The sequence below is a fragment of the Camelina sativa genome, chromosome 7 (genome assembly GCF_030686135.1).
Source record: "Camelina sativa cultivar CO46 ecotype springtype chromosome 7, ASM3068613v1".
Taxonomy (NCBI): Eukaryota; Viridiplantae; Streptophyta; class Magnoliopsida; order Brassicales; family Brassicaceae; genus Camelina; species Camelina sativa.
The window spans coordinates 29,246,976-29,265,401 of NC_141886.1; the positions used below are offsets into that span (position 1 = coordinate 29,246,976).

The 18,426-nt window shown below is 36.0% G+C and overlaps 4 protein-coding genes across 7 annotated transcripts; 2 read left to right on the forward strand and 2 right to left on the reverse strand.

The window, feature by feature from the left end:
• Window positions 1-1,801: 1,801 nt before the first annotated feature.
• On the forward strand, window positions 1,802-4,009 carry LOC104702928 (uncharacterized). The gene is made up of 6 exons (XM_010418851.2): window positions 1,802-2,073; window positions 2,191-2,445; window positions 2,532-2,705; window positions 2,797-2,903; window positions 2,995-3,245; window positions 3,326-4,009. The coding sequence occupies exons 1-6, from the start codon at window positions 1,966-1,968 to the stop codon at window positions 3,772-3,774; spliced, it is 1,344 nt and encodes a 447-aa protein (XP_010417153.1). The 5' UTR covers window positions 1,802-1,965; the 3' UTR covers window positions 3,775-4,009.
• A 613-nt stretch (window positions 4,010-4,622) lies between these two features.
• Window positions 4,623-5,961, reverse strand: LOC104702929 (small ribosomal subunit protein uS17z). 3 transcript variants are annotated; one of them, XM_010418853.3, is made up of 6 exons: window positions 5,826-5,961; window positions 5,694-5,734; window positions 5,488-5,588; window positions 5,156-5,300; window positions 5,009-5,078; window positions 4,623-4,866 (listed from the first exon to the last, which is right to left on the reverse strand). In XM_010418853.3, the coding sequence occupies exons 1-6, from the start codon at window positions 5,835-5,837 to the stop codon at window positions 4,840-4,842; spliced, it is 396 nt and encodes a 131-aa protein (XP_010417155.1). In that variant the 5' UTR covers window positions 5,838-5,961; the 3' UTR covers window positions 4,623-4,839. The 3 variants fall into 3 exon arrangements, with proteins under 3 accessions (XP_010417155.1, XP_087315767.1, XP_087315766.1); XM_087459641.1 differs by having other exon boundaries at window positions 4,623-4,895; XM_087459640.1 differs by having other exon boundaries at window positions 5,000-5,078.
• A 201-nt stretch (window positions 5,962-6,162) lies between these two features.
• On the reverse strand, window positions 6,163-12,038 carry LOC104702930 (DNA-directed RNA polymerase 3, chloroplastic). 2 transcript variants are annotated; one of them, XR_015562480.1, is made up of 19 exons: window positions 11,009-12,038; window positions 10,740-10,928; window positions 10,507-10,640; window positions 10,328-10,397; window positions 10,180-10,238; window positions 9,909-10,026; window positions 9,698-9,811; window positions 9,424-9,555; window positions 8,920-9,336; window positions 8,625-8,675; window positions 8,456-8,526; window positions 8,237-8,321; window positions 8,002-8,154; window positions 7,840-7,914; window positions 7,662-7,751; window positions 7,523-7,586; window positions 7,322-7,436; window positions 7,136-7,239; window positions 6,163-6,772 (listed from the first exon to the last, which is right to left on the reverse strand). XR_015562480.1 is itself a non-coding variant. In XM_010418854.3 (19 exons), the coding sequence occupies exons 1-19, from the start codon at window positions 11,849-11,851 to the stop codon at window positions 6,662-6,664; spliced, it is 2,979 nt and encodes a 992-aa protein (XP_010417156.2). In that variant the 5' UTR covers window positions 11,852-12,038; the 3' UTR covers window positions 6,163-6,661. The 2 variants fall into 2 exon arrangements, 1 of the variants encoding a protein (XP_010417156.2); XM_010418854.3 differs by having other exon boundaries at window positions 7,523-7,570.
• Window positions 12,039-14,538: 2,500 nt separating this feature from the next.
• LOC104702932 (putative leucine-rich repeat receptor-like serine/threonine-protein kinase At2g24130) lies at window positions 14,539-17,836 on the forward strand. Its single transcript, XM_010418856.2, has 2 exons — window positions 14,539-17,215; window positions 17,303-17,836. The coding sequence occupies exons 1-2, from the start codon at window positions 14,647-14,649 to the stop codon at window positions 17,710-17,712; spliced, it is 2,979 nt and encodes a 992-aa protein (XP_010417158.2). The 5' UTR covers window positions 14,539-14,646; the 3' UTR covers window positions 17,713-17,836.
• The last annotated feature ends 590 nt before the right edge of the window (window positions 17,837-18,426 follow it).

An 18,426-nucleotide genomic window follows, 5' to 3' on the forward strand; every position in this document is an offset into this window, starting at 1 on the left:
ATATTCCACATTAAATACAAATATCCAAAATTTCATAAACATTTTTAGTGTTATGTCGCTACGTACAACATGGCTGTCCAAGTGCATCACCTGCCATAATAGAATTTCCAACCAAATAAAAAATGCTTAGATGGTGAAACGGTTAAACCTGACAATGATTATCTGTTCACTAATCCAAGTTATATATTTTTCTAAAACCTCATATGTTATTTTCAAATGTTAATTTTGTGATGCAACCTCAGCTTCGTTTTCTCAAAAAAACATAATGTACATTAATATGTTGTTTGTGCCAAACTGTCAATGTTTTGGGTTAAAAATATTTGATAAAATTGATGAAATCTCAAGCTTCTTTTATATTTTACTTTTGTTTTTATCATATTATAGAATTGTAGCGTTAGTTGATAATATGCCTTTCGAGATATGCTACACAAATCACATGTCACTGTTTTGTAACAGCTTACATATTATTTTTTTCTATATTTTGTGACCATTGATTTTGTTTTATTAGATAAATTATTTTTTTCAAAAGCCTTTTTCATAGTTTTCCCAAAAAAAGTGTGACCCTTACAATGTCTTCATTTTTTATCAAAAATTTTAAGTTGAGTTGAGTAATTAATATTTTATTTTTCTTTTAAGTGAAATTTAATAATAAATCTTTGTAGTATATGTTTCTTAGAAACTAATGTTTGACTTCAATTTTGTTTTATGTTTAGAATATTATAAATACAATTACGTAATTTTTTTTACCCACCATGCATTAAAATCTTACTTCCATTCTAAAACTCATTAACCCATTCTAAATTTTGGAATATGATCATTTTTTGGGTTAAAATTTGAATAATAACATTATTAGTAAAACAAATTTATAGTATTGTTTTTACTATTTAAAATTTTTCATTTATGTTACTTAATTCATTTATATTATTGTTTTTATTATTTTAAAATTCAATTAATTTTACTTCATTAATTTTTTATTTATTTTTTACTTTTATTAATTATAATTAATAAATATGCAATGAATAAATATTTTAAAAGATAAACTTTAATGCAAAAAATATAAATTGCTAGGTGAATGCTGATGTGGAGGAAGGAGAAGAGAGAAAAGTTAATTATATATATATATATATAGATGTTATATAGATGTTATTGAATTGATACAACTAACATTTTTATTCAAATATCTTTAAATTTGAAATCTAGTAATAATACAAAATAGAAAACTTTTAATAATTTATTAAAGTATAATAAAACATTATTGAATTTAAATGTTTTAAAAAATCTATGATTGGATTAACACTTCTAAACCTTTTCCATAAGAGACAAAACAAAGAAAAAAAGGTAATTGATAGCTAAGGATGATGTGTAACCACATTACTAAACTTCAATTATAAAATTATATTTTTAAGATATTTGTTTAGTTCATTTACTAATGCTTGGTTCTAAATTTATCCACTAGAATAATAGATGTCAAAAAAAAAAAAAAAAATCTATCCATTAAAATAGAACCATTTTATTATTATAATATAGATATGTGACACGAGTGACGACAAAAACAGACGAAAACCAAACAAGGAGAAAGAGAAGAGACCATTTTTAAGTTTTAGATAAGAAAGCTAGCGTCCGAATAAAGCGACACGTGTCAGATTGTCCATCTATAGCCGTCATTAAAAAAAAGCAAAACGTAGGACCCGAAACAGCCTATCTTCTAAACCAAGTATTTATTGATAATAAGGAAATGACAAACATAGCCTCCTATGTAAAGACACGATCAAAAGGCCAATTTGGGTATTTTTATAGAACCTTAATTTAAAAAAAAATAATTATATTATAAATAAATCTCTTAAGAGCTGCGCGTGACACTTCAATCGCGTCCTTTTCTTTAGATCTTCAAATCAAAAACTCGTTACTCTTCTTCTTATAAGATTCTTCCAATAGATTCACTGAAGTTTCTGTGATTTTGATTGAATGGTTGAAATGATGATGAGACGACAATCTTCGAAGTTTCCTGTGAAGTTAGAGATCGTTGAAGATTCTCTTGAAGATGAATATGCTCCTCTCTACAAACGAACTAAGGTTTTGATCATCTGTTACAAAACTTTTGATTTCTTATGTTTCTATGCAACTAGATTACGTTTTGTAATTTGATTTTGAAAGTTTTTATTTTTATTGATGGGTTTGAAATGGAATTAGCTATGGAGCAATGGAACAGGGGTATCTAAGTTTAACTTACTTGAGGAGCCAAGTCCTTTGGGGTTGAGTTTAAGAAAGAGCCCTTCTTTCCTAGAACTGATTCAGATGAGGATTTCTCAAAGTGGTGACGACACAAAGTCGGAAACTAGTTGTGTTAAGAAAGAGAGTTTTGGTTTTGGTTTTGGTGTTGGAACCGTTGAGAAGCTTAAAGCTTCTAATTTTCATGCTACGGTTCTTAGGATTGGTCAATGGGAGGTGAGTCTTCGAATTTTAATTGGAGTTTTTATGTTTCATGGTTTTTTTTTTTTTTTGGTGTCTGAGTTTGACTTTTTTGTTTGTAGTATAAGGCAATGCATGATGGTGATTTGGTGGCGAAATGCTACTTTGCAAAACACAAACTTGTATGGGAAGTGTTGGAACAAGGTCTTAAGAGCAAGATTGAGATTCAGTGGTCTGATATTATGTCTCTCAAGGCTAATTTGCCTGAAGATGAACCTGGAACGCTGTCCATCGTGGTATAAAATGGCTTCTTTCGTGATTGTTTCATCCAACTGTCTTCAAATGTACCAACCAATGGTTTTTATTTATGATCTTGTTCTGTTTCAGCTGGCTAGGCGGCCGTTGTTTTTCAGGGAAATTAATCCGCTGCCTAGAAAGCATACTACGTGGCTCCCGACATCAGATTTTACTGATGGTCATGCCAGCATGAACAGGTAACAACATGTCTTTCTTGTGTCCTAACTATAGAACTTATATGTTATGACTCCAACTGACGATGGTTTATGTATCTTTTTGATATGGTAGGAAACATTTCCTGCAGTGTCCCCCAGGGATATTAGACAAACATTTCGAGAAGCTTGTCCAATGTGATCATCGCCTGTTCTGTCTAAGTCGACAGCCAGAGATAAATTTGGCCTCACCGTTCTTTGATTCAAGAACATCTATATTTGAGGATCCCTCCATGTCTGGATCTTATAATATGGCATCTCCTGTTGGAGCTCAGTCATCATCAGAACATGTGTCTCTCTCTCATGATGCACTATCTCCTAGCTCAGGTATATTGTGTTTTGTTTTCACTATCTATCATATTCATTTCTCTTCTGTTGTGCTCATTAGGTCTGTTATTTATGTTTAGTGATGGATGCTCATGCAATTGAAGGAGTTGGTTCGTCTGTTAATTCGAGGAACAAAAACGGTTGGAGTCAGATAAAAGTGCCTGGCCTACCCCAATCTTTCTCGATGAACGATTTCCTTACACTATTGGATCAAGGTTGTGAGAACAACCAAGAGTTTGAGGAAATGAAACAGTTTCTGCTAAGTGACACCTTACCCGACACATCAGATGAGAAGTCTGTCATGTCTAAGGTCAATTCTTTCTGCAACCTCTTGCAGTCTGCTGCAAACTCGCAGCTCAATATTGAAACTTCTGATACCGAAGGAGGCAAAAGAGTTGTTGATCTTGCTTCAAGCAGCAAGCCACTACAGGGCATGTCAAGGAAAGACTCCTTCAGTGATTTGTTGGGACACCTTCCCCCGATCACATCCCTCCCAAAGGTCTTGTTCAAAATTTCAGAAGAAGATTAGTAGATAGTAAAACTGAAAAGTTCCTGTTCTAGGGATCTTGAACAAGTAGCTGTAAATCAAATTTATCTTTCTTGGTGAGCAAGAGAATTTGTGCTCTTGTTCGTAAGGATTTGGAGGAACGTTTTGTGTGTTTAATGATGAATCCTTGTAAAGAAAAGCTTTTGTGATGGCGTTTTCTAAAAGCCATTTTGTTTGAAACATTAACAAAACTTTTAATATAGCTTTCACCCTCTAAGCTCGTCTTCTTTGCTGATCCCAAAAAATGGGTTCTACACAAGACAACACATTTGCCTTTTGACAGAGTTTGGATTGGGATTTGATGAACTTGAGATTGCTTTGGGCTTTATGTCCAAGTGAAACTACATATAAGTCGAACTAATAGTGAAATAAACACATTTGTCTGGTGTTTCACTTCTTATCTCCTCATACTCTTCTTGGGATTCTATGACCCTCTCCGCTTGTAACATCAACAGCATGGTTTACCACAAGGCAACAACCTTCATGGGATCAAGATGATTTTTTGGTTCTCGGGCTAATGAGTTGCAAGGCAAAGATTCAAAGGCCACAGACATATAGAAGACACGTCTTTGGTCATTCCAAAAGTGATGAAGAAAACAAAGACTTGGCAAAATCTAATAAAAGTAAATCGATTTGGGACTTTGACCAAATTATGAATACCATTTTGGTTAACCAAACACATTTCCGTGTGGGTTCATAGTTTAATACTCTGTTTTGACCCCATTTCAGTCTAATGTCTTCTGATCTGGACTTAAGACGGCACATTTACCATAAATTTATTGTGTTTGATTCCTAAGCTAACACATGAATCTAATATTTTAGAAGAAACATAGACAAACATAAGATCATTCTTATATAATGATATTTGTAAGAGAGAAAGTAATGTTTGAAGCTAACACAAACAAAAAAAAACAGACATCTTTCTTAGACGATATGAAAATCAAAATCCTCTCAAGGATCGATCCCAACAACTTAAGAAGTCTCTACACTCCAGTGAATGCTTTCTTCCCTATAGCAGAACTCCCAGCTGGAATGACCTTAAGGACATTAAACCTCACCGTCTTTGACAAAGGTCTGAAACCAACATTTAAACCAATGGTATTCTACATCAGTACATAGATGCCATATGATCACATTTAAACAACATTTAAGCCAACGGTAATCTATATCACAGAGAGATTCTAATGAGTTGAAGATAATTCGCTACTGTTCTCACATGATCTCCTTCTTTGACACGGAAACACGGTGAGACGTGAGCAGGGATGTTCGAATGCCTCTTCTCATACCTAATGATAATGTCAATGTTAAAGACTATTCTTAAACATTGTGGTAACACTAAAAGTAAAGATCTTTTTTTATTCACCTCTGATACTTCTTAACAAAATGAAGATAGTTCCTCCGAACAATGATTGTCCTCTGCATTTTCGCACTGTGACATGTTCCTGCTAAGATACGACCTCTAATAGAAACCGTGCCAGTAAAGGGACATTTCTTGTCAATGTATGCACCTATACAAAGTTCACAAACATGAAACATGTTATCTTCTACTACTACACACACATATAACTAACAATGTAAGCACCAATGCAGAGTGTAAAAAGAGATGACCTTTAATCCAAATTACGACATAATCTAAACAAAAACACAAGCTTTTAACACATCATAAGTCGAGAATTCAAAAGAAAAATTGTCTACCTTCAGTAGCTTCTCTTGGAGTCTTGAAACCAAGACCAATGTTCTTCCAGAAACGATTACCTCCCTTACCAGGTCTCTTGCCTTTACCAGATTTCTTCGAACTGAATTAAAAAAAAAACATAATAATAAATCGCATAAGAGAAGACACTCTAAGAACTAACTGTAGATAAAAACAAAAGATGTATCTTTTTCGTAAAATGTTTCACCTCAAGAAGACCTTTGGTTGCTTCAAAAACGCCTTCTCCGTCTGCAACACATGAATGAATCCAACATTTTAATCGCAATTGCATAGAAATTAAGAAACTTTATAAATTGACAATGAGAGAGAGATTAGAAACCTGCTCCGCCATGGTTGAGGTTGGTACTGGAGGGTGTCGAGAGAGACAGACAGAAGCCCTAAACTGCTTGTGGGAAGAGGCAAAACCCTAAAATCGCTTAACCTTAGCAGATCGTAGTTATAATAAATGGGCTTTGGGAATGATTATTTAGTTTTAGCCCAAACAGATCTTTACCCAAAAATTTGTTTTTTTTTTTTTTTTTTGAGTAACATCATCATTTGAAATTCAGTCTTGGTTTTTTGGTTTGAATTGGTTCAGTTTTAAGAAAAATAATTTGGAAATGGAAATGTCACGCACAGTCACAGTCAGAGCTATATATTAGTATATTACTGATTCATGGGCATTTAAATAGATTTGTTTTATTGTTTGACAAAAAAAAGTTGGCTACAAGATCACACAGAGGTAACTCACTACAACACTAGTACCCTTCTGTTTTTGTGTTCTTGATTTGTATATGAAGTCTCTCTCTGTACATCAACACTACGAATGACAAATACAACAAAACTCTAATCCTAATCTTATCCCCAACAAAAAACACAAAAACAAGCTTGATGCAGTGACTCATGCCTTGCATCCATTATTCAAGATTGTCTAGGACCTACCTTCTGAGCTAGAAACTTCTTCAATGATGCCAAAATTTATCTAAGTAGGTTTCTCTGAATGCCTCTGCTGCAAGATTATTTATGTCAGAATCTTATCTCTTAAGTGTGTTGCAGTAGCAGCCGCCTTCCGTGCACATTTCTGGTTCTTTCCATGTCGTTTTGAGGTGGTGGATGTTATCTACAGGCCACCAAAGAAAGATCCCTGAGTTGCTCCGTTTTCGTGGTGCGCTGGACTCAGTTGAAGAAGTACTGTGATTTGAGCACTTCCTTTAAATCAAAATCCCCTCTCTTCGGTACTGGAGGAAACACGAGATTCGGGTATGCATCTTGGAAACTTTGGAGCAACTGTATCAAGAACACAACAATGTCAACAAGACAACCAAGGCTGTAATTCGTACAAACACTTCAACTCAAATCCTAAATCCAGTTAGAGAAAGAAGTTTAACTAGAATTCACAATGCTGATATTCTATAAAGAATGCTTTGTTTCTTGATTTTTCTGTGATCGTAGAAGTATAGAACTAAAAGTTGGTAATTTACAAGAAAAACCATGAACCCTTGATTCAGTAAAGCTGGAAAAAAATTTCACATACGATTTGGAAACCATCTGATGGTTACCACAATCTTTTGCTTTGGCAGCAGATGTGCAGGAAAAGAAAGTCAGGCATTCAGTCCTAAGCTTCTAACCAAAGAGTTATTGAATACTTACATCTTCAAGGATTGGTGTGTTGTAAAGCTCAACAAATTTCTCCCTAAGTATTCTGTTCATTGTGTCAACATCACATGCATGGGTCCAATAGGAGTCATGCACACCTGCAAAACCGAGGCTTTGAATAAATAGATGTTCCATCTTTTTTTGGGTTGGCAAGCCATCAGTTGTATTAACAGGACTAACCAGCAAAGTTTAGGCCAGCCTCTCGACATGCGACAGCAGTCATCATCATGTGAGTGCCGTCCAGTGAGTGCACAAAATTTGGAGGAAACGCAGTTCTTTGTTTCCTAACATCCACCTGAAATTACAAGTATTTAAGTCTACGGGATCATAAAAGTGAAATTTGCTCAGTGCTCACAAATAAAGGAACAAAATAGGCTTTACCGTGTTACCCTCTCGCTGAAGAGCCAAAACCTGAAGAGATGTTCTTATCTGCAACCATAGTAGTCTTATTTGATACCAACAGTCAAAATTATTGGCTCCCACATTGGGATGATTTGTAGTTTACATGAAGGATTCTTACCAGATGTCTTTCACTTCTGCAATAGGGTTGCACAACAGGGAGCCCAAGAGGGGTGATCCATCGCACTGGATGATTATCGGATGCAATTATCTGTAAAGTTGAAAAAGAAAACACTATTAGGTCTCTCATTTACTAAACATAAAAGAGTAGAGTTAACAAACATACTACAAGACCACACCTTTGCACAATCACCAAGCCAACTCATAATGGCACGTGCCGCTTCAAATATTTCTCCAAGAGCAGCTAGGGTCACCTGAGGAGAAATGTTTCAAGCATAAGATTAGTTCATAACTAGAAACAAAGTAACTAGTATTTGCGAGAATGCTACTATTCTTCTTACTTTTGCAGAATAGCAAGCAGCAGCAAATAACATTCTCTCGTCAGTGATAACACCTTTCTCTTCTAATCTTCTTTTTATTTGTTCACGCGCTCCAACATAGGTGACACCATATACTGACGTCATTACCGTCTGCTTTACCAGTTTTCTGTCGACCTGAAATCAGAAGAGAACATAGCATCATTGGGAAGAACTTTTGCCGTGGCATTATGTTCAATCAAAAACCATAAAGACTCACCTGAGTGATAAGGATCTTTGCCAATGCGGCGGTTGGGTTTGACTCAGGATCCTTACTGCTGTCCTTCTTCATTATTTCATGGACTCTATCTCAGCACAAGCGAAGACGAGACGAGTGAGAAAGAGAGACAGAGAGGAAAACCATAAGAAACTACGCTTGACATGATTCCAACTCGAATAAATGAATTCACAGCCACTCCATAAAAAATTGATATGATACCTCCGTGAAATTTCAGAATAGACATCAGCTGGTTTGTCTCCTGCAACTAGATTAACTGCCGCAGCTTCAAACTGAGAGAAGCCATATTACAAGAAGAGAACTATATGAGATTAAAAATTACGCCAAATAAGACAAAAAGCCAGATAGAAATGTTCACAAGAGAGCCTACACTATCTCTTCCTAAAGCTGCATAATGCTGTAGACCATTGCACGACCCATCCTGCACATAGAAATTATTCAAGGAAAAAGTGTTGATTAAGAATTTTAGTTAACTGAAAACGTATAGCATAGTCGATTCACAGCCCAATGGAAAGATCACATCTGGTGAAAATAATTAAACACTTATACAACAGGGAAAAATAAACAGCCAACTGAATTCCCAACCTAGAATCTTCTACAGAAAACAAGTGTCAAGTAAACAACAAAGAGTAGAATAACTTTGGATACAAGTTTACGGTGCTTACCTGATGAATAGGCAAATGGGAAATTACTGAATAAGGTGAAGGGCTTTTCAAGGCTTGTGTCAGAATAACACATGCAGCTAAACACTGAAACGGGTCTTCAGCCTTTAACCACCATCGTTTTCCATGTATAGTATTTTCAGCTGAATCCATTATATCATCCAAATGGTTTTCCACAAAAGCCAGACGCGCATCATGTGAGAGCTTTTCAACACCACCTGCATAGAGGTTTGCTAAATGTATTTTCAGCCAATGCAAGCCTGACTTTCCAAGTGGTCGTCCTTCAGCAAACTCCAGGGTTCCACGGCAAAGATCAGAACTCAGATGATTCAGATGAGGATGCATTGGGTATGCACGTCCCCTGAAGTCAAGATTGTGAGGGTAGTAGAATCCTTCCTCGTCTTTCATTTTTCTAGCCACCTGAATTGATAATTTTTAGTCCGAATCTTTTGCTAGTTAAGTGAAGATGGAACAAAATGTTGTAAGCAGCAAGAATGCATTTCTTACAGAAAGTTTGAGCTCAACATCACATCTTAGAGAATGCCTCTCTCTGTTAATCTTGTTGGCCTTTCGAACACTCCATTTCCAGGCTTGGATTTCATCTGGATCCTCAGAGGATGGTTTCTCTGGTATGGGAACCTAAGTAAATAAACAAGAAAGAGAACAGAATTCATCAGACACATACCACTAAAACCTATAACTCTGTAGATGAAATTGACACTCGAAATGAAACCCTGAAAGGTAAAATAGCAGAAATCCAATAACATTTTTAGTGACTTACGTCTTCACGATTAACTAAGCCTGCGATGTTGCCTCCATCAGCCCAGAGCCTTTCCACCACATCAAGTATTTTCCTATTTACCCTCCACTTGGTGTTCCCAAGTGTATCCAATGCCTGTTCAAATTAAATTTTGGAATATAAATTTTTACGTAAAACATTACCAGACAGCCACAACAAAACATAATTTACAAGATCAATAATACCAATGTACCTCAAATACTCTATGAGCAGTCTTGTAACTAATATCTCTAAGTGCATCTTGCTGCTTTTTGGATCCATGAGTACGCATGATATAGGAAGGTAAAAACAAGTAACCACCCTTGTCATATCTGAAGAAAATGACACAGCATTTGCATACGTAAGTGCCAGAAACGCATGGCTATAAATAATGTGTGGGCATGAGGTTCTCAATTAAAGAGCATCAATCGTACGTATGGGGATAAAATCTAGAGCAAAAGAAGAAAGAGTTTTTCAAAGCATACCCTTTCCATCTCTTTGGTGGCACTAACATCGGAACATAAGGAATTAACATATGCTTAGCCTGCATGAGACAATAACAATAAAAGATCACCTAAAAGCTCATGAACAGAATAGCTTTAAATCAGAAAAAAAAAACGTTTTTTAACTCACAGACTTATCCAGTCCTGCAAGGAGAAGCGAGTCACATTCAATAACTCCATATCTCCTCACCAGCTTTGACCTACAAAGTCCAAATTTTCTTAGATGAGTATAAGACAGAGACAGAAATGTAATAGGTACTCATCAAACTGGTACGACAATGAAAATGCATTTCGTTGATTCTTTCTCACCCTGGATATTTGGTCACGGTTTTAAACGTGTGTCTGAATGCAGGTCGAAACTCAGGTATAGAGTCTCCTGACTGGGTAAGAGGAGGTTGTACATAAGCTGTTTCAATCAATAGTTCTAGCAGACGGCTTCCAAGCTGAAAATGGATACGAGTACAACAACAAAGATTAAAAAATTTAATATCGAAGACAAAGATAATCAATTTCACTCAAAAGTGTTTAAAACGCTCACAGACCTTAGCTTGTGTAGCTCGCCCCCATGGTTTGGTACCTTCACTTTTCACAACTTTAAGTGCATCAATAATCCTTTTCCTACGAATCAAACTATTAACACGTTTCCTAAGCAATTGCTTTTCTTTCAATTCCTCTTGTGAGTCCCCTGCATTGTTCTTCCGAGTTCTCTTCAAGAAATTGTGAATCCTCACCTAAGAGATCAACCAAAACCACAACAACTCAGTACATCATTTCTTCATTAAACTAAACTGACTAATTCATTCATTCATACCTCCTGCTCAATAGCTATTCCAATACTGACAGCAGCTTGAACAACTTGGATACACCCATCTTCATGTCCGGACATAACCAAACCCATCATCTTATGCATCACAATAACCGCCATTTTGTCAGCAGGCAAAAGCTCAATATGAGGCGCATAAGCTGCTCTAACCTTCTTGCTCTTGTTCTTCTGCAGCTTCTGCTCTCTCTCAATCACATCTTTCAAGGGTTGAAACCACCCTAAGAACATATGTTTCACATAAGGCAAATTGGGAGCTAGATTCTTCTCACACATCTCCTTCTCCAAATCTCTGTACTCATCCACCATCTTCTCCCAAGCTTCAGTCTCTTCCTTCACTTGACGTCTCCTCAAGGAATCAAACTTCCTCTTATCGATGTCTTTGTGCTCGATTTTAACAGTCTGATCAACCATTTTACTCAAACCCTTGAGAAACAAAGCAGAGATCCATGGTGGGTCTTGCATAAACAGCCTCCTCCGACCAGAAAGCCCATTCCTTTCTACCGGATTCTCAAGCTCCTCAACCAAGCTTGCTCCTTTAATGGTTCCGGCGTATGAGGAATCCTGATTCTCGAAGCTCTCGATGAGATTGCCGTGGAAATGGACGGAATTCGAAATGGGTTTCTCGTGAACAGAGAGAGAAGTAGAAGAGGAGGAAGAAGAAGAGGAAGCTGAAATCGGAAGTGAGTGGCGTTCGAAGAAAGGAAGGGTTTTGCGGCGGAAGAGGGCGGAGGAGGAAGGAGGTTTAAGCCAGGTGAAGAGGGAAGTTTGGTGTTGGAAATGAGAGGTTTGGTTTAAGGAGAGAGAAGGAGAAGCCGCCGCAGCGGAAGCCATGGAAGGAAGGAGGAGATAGTAAAGGATAAGGTATTGGTCGTCTTCTTATGAACATTTGAAGAAGAGAAAGAAACTTTTTTTTTTGTGTGTTTGTGAGCAACAAAAACAATCCAACAAACCTCTCTAAAACCTCTACTCTTTTGTTTTTTTTTCCACTATAGAGATATTTTATATTTCCCCCAAATATGTCAAATATAAAAAATCACATTAGAATTCTAGAATGATTTATAAGATATTCAAAAAACAAACATTTTATTTTATTTACTTTTATGTTATTAAGAATACTAAACATGTAATATAAATATTATTCTAAGATAAAAATCTTTATAAATGAAAACTTATTTTATATAGCAATAACAAATGGTTAAGTATCCACATGGTAATTAAAATCAATTAAAAAACTCTGGAGAAGAGGAACTAATCACTGAGGTTAGTTATTTGAAGAAATATCACTAAAATATATTTCTACAAAAATAGCATTTTATTAGTTTAATTTCATATTTCTAAAATAACAGTAAAATATATTTTTCCAAAAAATAACACAAAATCAAACTAAACTTTAAACATTCAAAACTAAACCATAACCATGATAGTTAGTATCAGTTTACTGTTTACCGGTCCAACTATAACCATTTAAACCAAAAATAAAACTGATTACATTTAAATAAATTAATTTATTTAACCAAATAGCGTTCTTCGGGATTCTCTCATTTGATAATGGTGATGGTGCATGAGTTTTCATGATTACTGAACTTAACTCCTAAAATATGTCTGAAGATATACCCAATTAATCATCTAAGTATGAATTTATAAAACCAATTGGTTTTAAACCATATAGAATCTGAATTTCAGGAATAGGTGCAACAACGTGAAAATTTTGATGACAACACTGTTGTGGCACCAGCACCATCACTACACAAGAGATTTCTATCTTTTCGTAACCATATAGAAAACCAACTATATAATTGATGGGATCAGATAAACCAAAGAACTTACCAGTTAGAGTGGTTAGAAAGATACAGCATAGCCGTTGTTCATGAGCAACATGTATAGTTTGTGAAGAAGAATTAAACCCAGTAAAGATAACAAGAAAATTTCAAATTGATGATGCAAGTTTCACATAGAACTAACCACCGTCAAAAACTTGGGAATAAAATTAAATAGACTAAAACTGTACCACAGAACCAAAAAAAAAAAAAAAAAAACAAGTTTGTAAGTTTGAGACCGTTTTTCAATCTTTTTTTTTTTTTTAATGTCTAAAACATGATGTGTCTATCGCGATTGATCACCAACATGAATGCTGGCATATATAAGACTAAGGTTATAATATGAAGAGAATTTGAACGAACGCTCAATAACATCTCGAGACTGTTCATGGAGCATCAACATAGTACTTGTTTTCTTTAAAGTAACGATTGTTTTGCCAGAAGCTGAGGAATCTCTACACTATGAATTTTTTTAAAACTGAATATAAAAAGCTGGACAACTTACACGAAGATTATGTAATCAATAAGGCATTGCATGATTTTGAAAAATATATATTATTATGCCAGTTAGGATTTGATAGAAATTCCAATAAATTCTTCGATTGTGATTTTTTCACAATTTTATGTAAAACAAATTATTTGGAGCACTTTAGAGTGCTAAAAAATAAATCAAAGCCTAATAGTGTAACTATTTTACTCATATTGCACTTATTAATCTCTACATTTAACATTTGTTGCATCGCTTGTCTTGTATTGCACTAACCATACTTCTTTAATTTGTAACGTCGATGCCCTATATAAGAATTTAGCTCAACTTATACGGCTAAAATGAATAGGCTTTGAAAATTGACCAAGAAGAACAGTCTTTAACAAAATTGAGATAAAATATGATGGTGTCCGCGTACGAGACGGACCAAATTGTGATGATTAACAAAATCACAAATTCGATACTGGAGCAACAACTTGCAACCACTTATTTAATCTATAAGGTAACACCATGGATATAAAAAAACAAGAAGGTAGCTAGTCGCATTGGTGTGGTGGGCTAGGTTAATTAATTTATCTTATGTGACCGTGCCATAAACATCAGTGCTTAAATACCCAAATCATAAAACACAACCAAGCCATATTCCTATTTCTTAACTTTTTTTTTTTTTTTTTGTCTAATAATAATCATCATGTTACTCACCAATTTGATATATACTATGCTCAACATGGATGCCACATCGGACGTTGTTGAGAATACACCACCCCTGTAGATTATTATGATATTTCACTATTATTTTAACGCATCACCTACTAATCTCACTCCCAAACCCAATAAGTATCACAAACGTGACTATTTAGTCTAATCTATAATCTAGTATATACTTTTTCCAATATAAAAAAAAAGAAAACTCAAAAACACATGATGGAGTTAGGCCTTAAGCTAGTTTTTAATGCTGACATATACACCACCACTATACAAAAAGATTAACACACACCTTCACGAAAAAAAAGTTAACCACACGGCATTTATAAAACGATTAAATGACGTGGCCGAGACAAGTTACAGACGCGTTCACATCTCATTGGTTGACTTTACAAGTCAAACATCATAGGCGCCAAAGTCCAAACGTTAAAATTGTAAACGTTTCGTTTTCTTCTTTAAACGTTAGTTAGGCAGAAACTATAAAAGAGATACTGTCTCTCTTCGATTGTATAACATATATAACATATATATAAGTGTGTATAGTCAAACACCATTTTTGTTTCGTTGTTGTCTCAATTAAACTACACCTACAATACAAAACAAAACAAAAAAACAAGATGGGTTCTTGTTCTTTGTTGTTTATCTCGTTCTTGATCACTGTTATGACCGTTCTTGCTTCTAAAGAGAACGATCATGTGTTATTAAAAACTGATCGAGCCTCTTTGCTTTCTTTCAAATCGTTCATTGTTTCAGATCCTCATAACTCTCTAAGCAGTTGGGTTTCAGTTTCTACTTCTGCTTCTGTTGATGTTTGTAAATGGTCTGGTGTGAAGTGTAACAAAGAGAGCACTCGAGTAATCGAGCTCGACATCAGCGGTAGAGATCTCAGCGGTGTCATCTCGCCGTCGATCGCCAACCTAACCGCTTTAACGGTTCTTGATCTCTCGAGAAACTTCTTCGTTGGAAAAATCCCACAAGAGATAGGCTCATTGTATAAAACCTTGAAGCAGCTAAGCCTCTCTGAGAATCTCTTACAAGAAAACATTCCCCAAGAGCTTGGTTCGCTTAACCGTCTTGTGTATCTTGATCTTGGAAGCAACCGGTTAACTGGTTCAATCCCGGTTCAGCTCTTTTGCAATGGTTCTTCTTTATCTCTCCAATACGTTGACCTCTCTAACAATTCTTTAACCGGAGAAATACCTCTAAAGAAAGAATGTCATCTCAAAGAGCTTCGGTTTCTTCTCCTCTGGTCCAACAAGCTCGTCGGGACTGTACCGTCTTCTCTATCAAACTCTACAAATCTCAAATGGATGGATTTGGAGTCAAATCTGTTAACCGGAGAGTTACCTTCTCAAGTCATAAGCAAGATGCCACAACTTCAGTTTCTTTACCTTTCTTATAACCATTTCGTTAGCCACAACAACAACACCAACCTCGAACCTTTTTTCGCCTCTCTAGCCAATTCACCTGACCTACAAGAGCTCGAGTTAGCCGGAAACAGTCTTGGAGGAGAGATTTCTTCTTCCGTAAGGCACCTCTCTGTTAATCTTGTGCAGATTCATCTTGATCAAAACCGTATCCATGGCTCTATACCTCCGGAGATATCAAACCTTTTGAACCTAACCCTTCTAAACTTGTCGAGTAACCTCTTTACCGGTCCTATACCACGAGAGCTTTGTAAGTTAAACAAGCTTGAAAGGGTTTATCTCTCTAATAATCTCTTAACCGGCGAAATTCCCATGGAGGTTGGGGATATACCTAGTCTTGGTCTTCTTGATGTTTCTAGAAACAAGCTCTCTGGTTCAATCCCGGATAGTTTCGCTAACCTTTCTCAGCTGAGAAGACTTTTACTGTACGGAAACCATCTCTCTGGTACGGTACCTCAAAGCCTCGGCAAGTGTATCAATCTTGAGATTCTTGATCTCTCTCACAACAACCTCTCAGGGAAGATTCCAGTTGAAGTTTTCTCCAATCTCAGAAACCTGAAGCTGTATCTCAACCTCTCTAGCAACCAGTTAAGCGGGGGAATACCTTTGGAGCTAAGCAAAATGGATATGGTTCTCTCCATTGATCTGTCTTCCAACAAACTCTCAGGGAAGATTCCACCTCAGCTCGGAAGCTGCATTGCACTAGAGCATCTGAATCTTTCAAGAAATGGTTTAATCGGTACGCTTCCAACATCAATAGGCCAATTGCCATATCTAAAAGAGCTAGATGTGTCTTTAAACAGATTAACTGGAGCTATACCGCCTTCTTTTCAACAGTCTTCGACTCTCAAGAACTTGAATTTCTCCTTCAACTTGTTCTATGGGAACGTATCTGATAAAGGATCATTCTCTAAGCTGACGAGTGAATCTTTTCTTGGAGATACTCTCTTGTGTGGTTCTATAAAAGGGATGCAGCCCTGCAAGAAGAAACACAAGTACACTTCTGTTCTTCTACCGGTTCTGTTATCGTTGATTGCAACTCCTTTTCTGTGTGTTTTTGGGTATCCTCTGGTTCAGAGATCAAGATTTGGAAAAAATCTAACAGTGTACGACAAAGAAGAGGTAGAAGACGAGGAAAAACAGAACCGAAATGACCCCAAGTACCCAAGAATATCGTATCAGCAGCTCATAGCAGCAACTGGAGGTTTCAATGCTTCAAGCTTGATTGGTTCAGGGAGGTTTGGTCATGTTTACAAGGGAGTTCTCAGGAACAACACTAAGATCGCAGTTAAAGTACTCGATCCAAAGACCGCAGTGGAGTTCTCGGGGAGTTTTAAAAGAGAGTGTCAGATCTTGAAGAGAACAAAGCACAGGAACTTGATCAAGATCATCACAACATGCAGCAAACCTGGTTTCAAGGCTCTTGTTCTGCCACTGATGCCAAATGGAAGCTTGGAAAGGCACTTATATCCGGGAGAGTACTCGAGCAAGAACTTGGATTTGATTCAGTTGGTGAACATATGCAGTGATGTCGCGGAAGGAATAGCTTACTTGCATCATTATTCACCTGTCAAAGTTGTTCACTGTGATCTCAAACCAAGCAATATCCTTCTTGACGATGAAATGACCGCTCTGGTTACAGATTTCGGGATTTCAAGATTTGTTCAAGGCGTTGAAGAAACAGTCTCTACGGATGATTCAGTGTCATTTGGCTCACCAGATGGATTGTTATGTGGTTCAGTTGGTTACATTGCACCAGGTACAAACAATTCTCAAAACATTATTAAAGTTTCACTTAGTAGTCTCTCTTAGTCTCTAAACTAAATGGTTAGTGATTATTTATCAGAATATGGAATGGGGAAACGTGCATCGACGCATGGAGATGTGTACAGTTTTGGGGTTCTCCTGCTAGAGATTGTGAGCGGAAGGCGACCAACCGATGTTCTTGTCAATGAAGGATCAAGCTTACATGAGTTTATGAAGTCGCATTACCCGAATTCTCTAGAGGGAATCATCGAACAAGCGTTGATCAGATGGAAACCGCAGGGGAAACCAGAGAGATGTGAAATGCTATGGAGAGAAGTCATAATGGAAATGATTGAGTTGGGATTGATATGTACTCAATACAATCCTTCAACTAGGCCTGACATGCTAGATGTTGCGCATGAGATGGGACGGCTTAAAGAGTATCTCTTTGCTTGTCCTTCTCTTTTTCATATTTCATCTCAAGAAACACAAGGAGAAGCTAGTTCATGATGGTTTTCTGATGAATCAATATTTCAGAGAGTTTTGATAATTGTATTCATTCTTTTTACATTTTTTTCTTGGATTCTTGAGTTAAATTGATTTTTTTAAGAAAATAAAAGTTAGATTGTTTGGATGTCTTCTTCATTTTTAAAATCATCCAACCAAATCTTCTATATAACATTCATTGGTTGATAGTTTAAAATGAAAAGATTAGGTGTGTTTTCTGTAATCATGATCATATCTTATGTGCGTGCTATGAATCTAGCTATGAAGCTTCTCCTACTCTTCCATTATTATCTTATCAAAATCTTTTTGTGCCTAACTAATAGAGATTAAAATACATAATTTGTAGCAGAGATTTATATTGTAAGTGGAAGCTGATGTCTACTTAATTAATCTCTCCACTGTGTTGATCATTAGTCCGTTATTAGTTTAATATTTCTAAATTAAGTAAGAATTAATGGGTGGCATCAACATCGACAAATGTCAACCTGCCATCTTAGAAAGAAGTGATGAGCCAAGAAACAAAAGCAAAAACAATCTTTTTGATACATTATTTACATCTTCAGACATTTCCTTATGCCGAGTTAGATTTCGCAGCAAAAGAATACGTAAAATTTCAAACTTTTTTATTTGTTTGACAAAAGGATTTGAGCGTTATTGATTGAAGCTTCATATATTTATCTTTTAACTTCTCAAGTAGTTTCTGTAGAAACATCATAG

Bases quoted from the DNA above. Each gene is read 5' to 3' on its own strand.
- LOC104702930 (XM_010418854.3), bottom strand. From the start codon at position 11,851: ATGGCTTCCGCTGCGGCGGCTTCTCCTTCTCTCTCCTTAAACCAAACC. The intron at 10,641-10,739 runs GTCTGTGAGCGT...ATCCATTTTCAG, and splicing joins GGCGAGCTACACAAGCTAAG to CTTGGAAGCCGTCTGCTAGA. The intron at 7,571-7,661 runs GTAAGAATCCTT...CTATGGTTGCAG, and splicing joins GCAGAAGTGAAAGACATCTG to ATAAGAACATCTCTTCAGGT.
- LOC104702928 (XM_010418851.2), top strand. From the start codon at position 1,966: ATGGTTGAAATGATGATGAGACGACAATCTTCGAAGTTTCCTGTGAAG. The intron at 2,074-2,190 runs GTTTTGATCATC...AAATGGAATTAG, and splicing joins CTCTCTACAAACGAACTAAG to CTATGGAGCAATGGAACAGG. The intron at 2,706-2,796 runs GTATAAAATGGC...GTTCTGTTTCAG, and splicing joins CTGGAACGCTGTCCATCGTG to CTGGCTAGGCGGCCGTTGTT.
- LOC104702929 (XM_087459641.1), bottom strand. The intron at 5,301-5,487 runs GTAGACAATTTT...AACTTTGTATAG, and splicing joins TCCAAGAGAAGCTACTGAAG to GTGCATACATTGACAAGAAA. The intron at 5,079-5,155 runs GTGAATAAAAAA...CATTATCATTAG, and splicing joins TTTGTTAAGAAGTATCAGAG to GTATGAGAAGAGGCATTCGA.
- LOC104702932 (XM_010418856.2), top strand. From the start codon at position 14,647: ATGGGTTCTTGTTCTTTGTTGTTTATCTCGTTCTTGATCACTGTTATG. The intron at 17,216-17,302 runs GTACAAACAATT...ATTATTTATCAG, and splicing joins AGTTGGTTACATTGCACCAG to AATATGGAATGGGGAAACGT.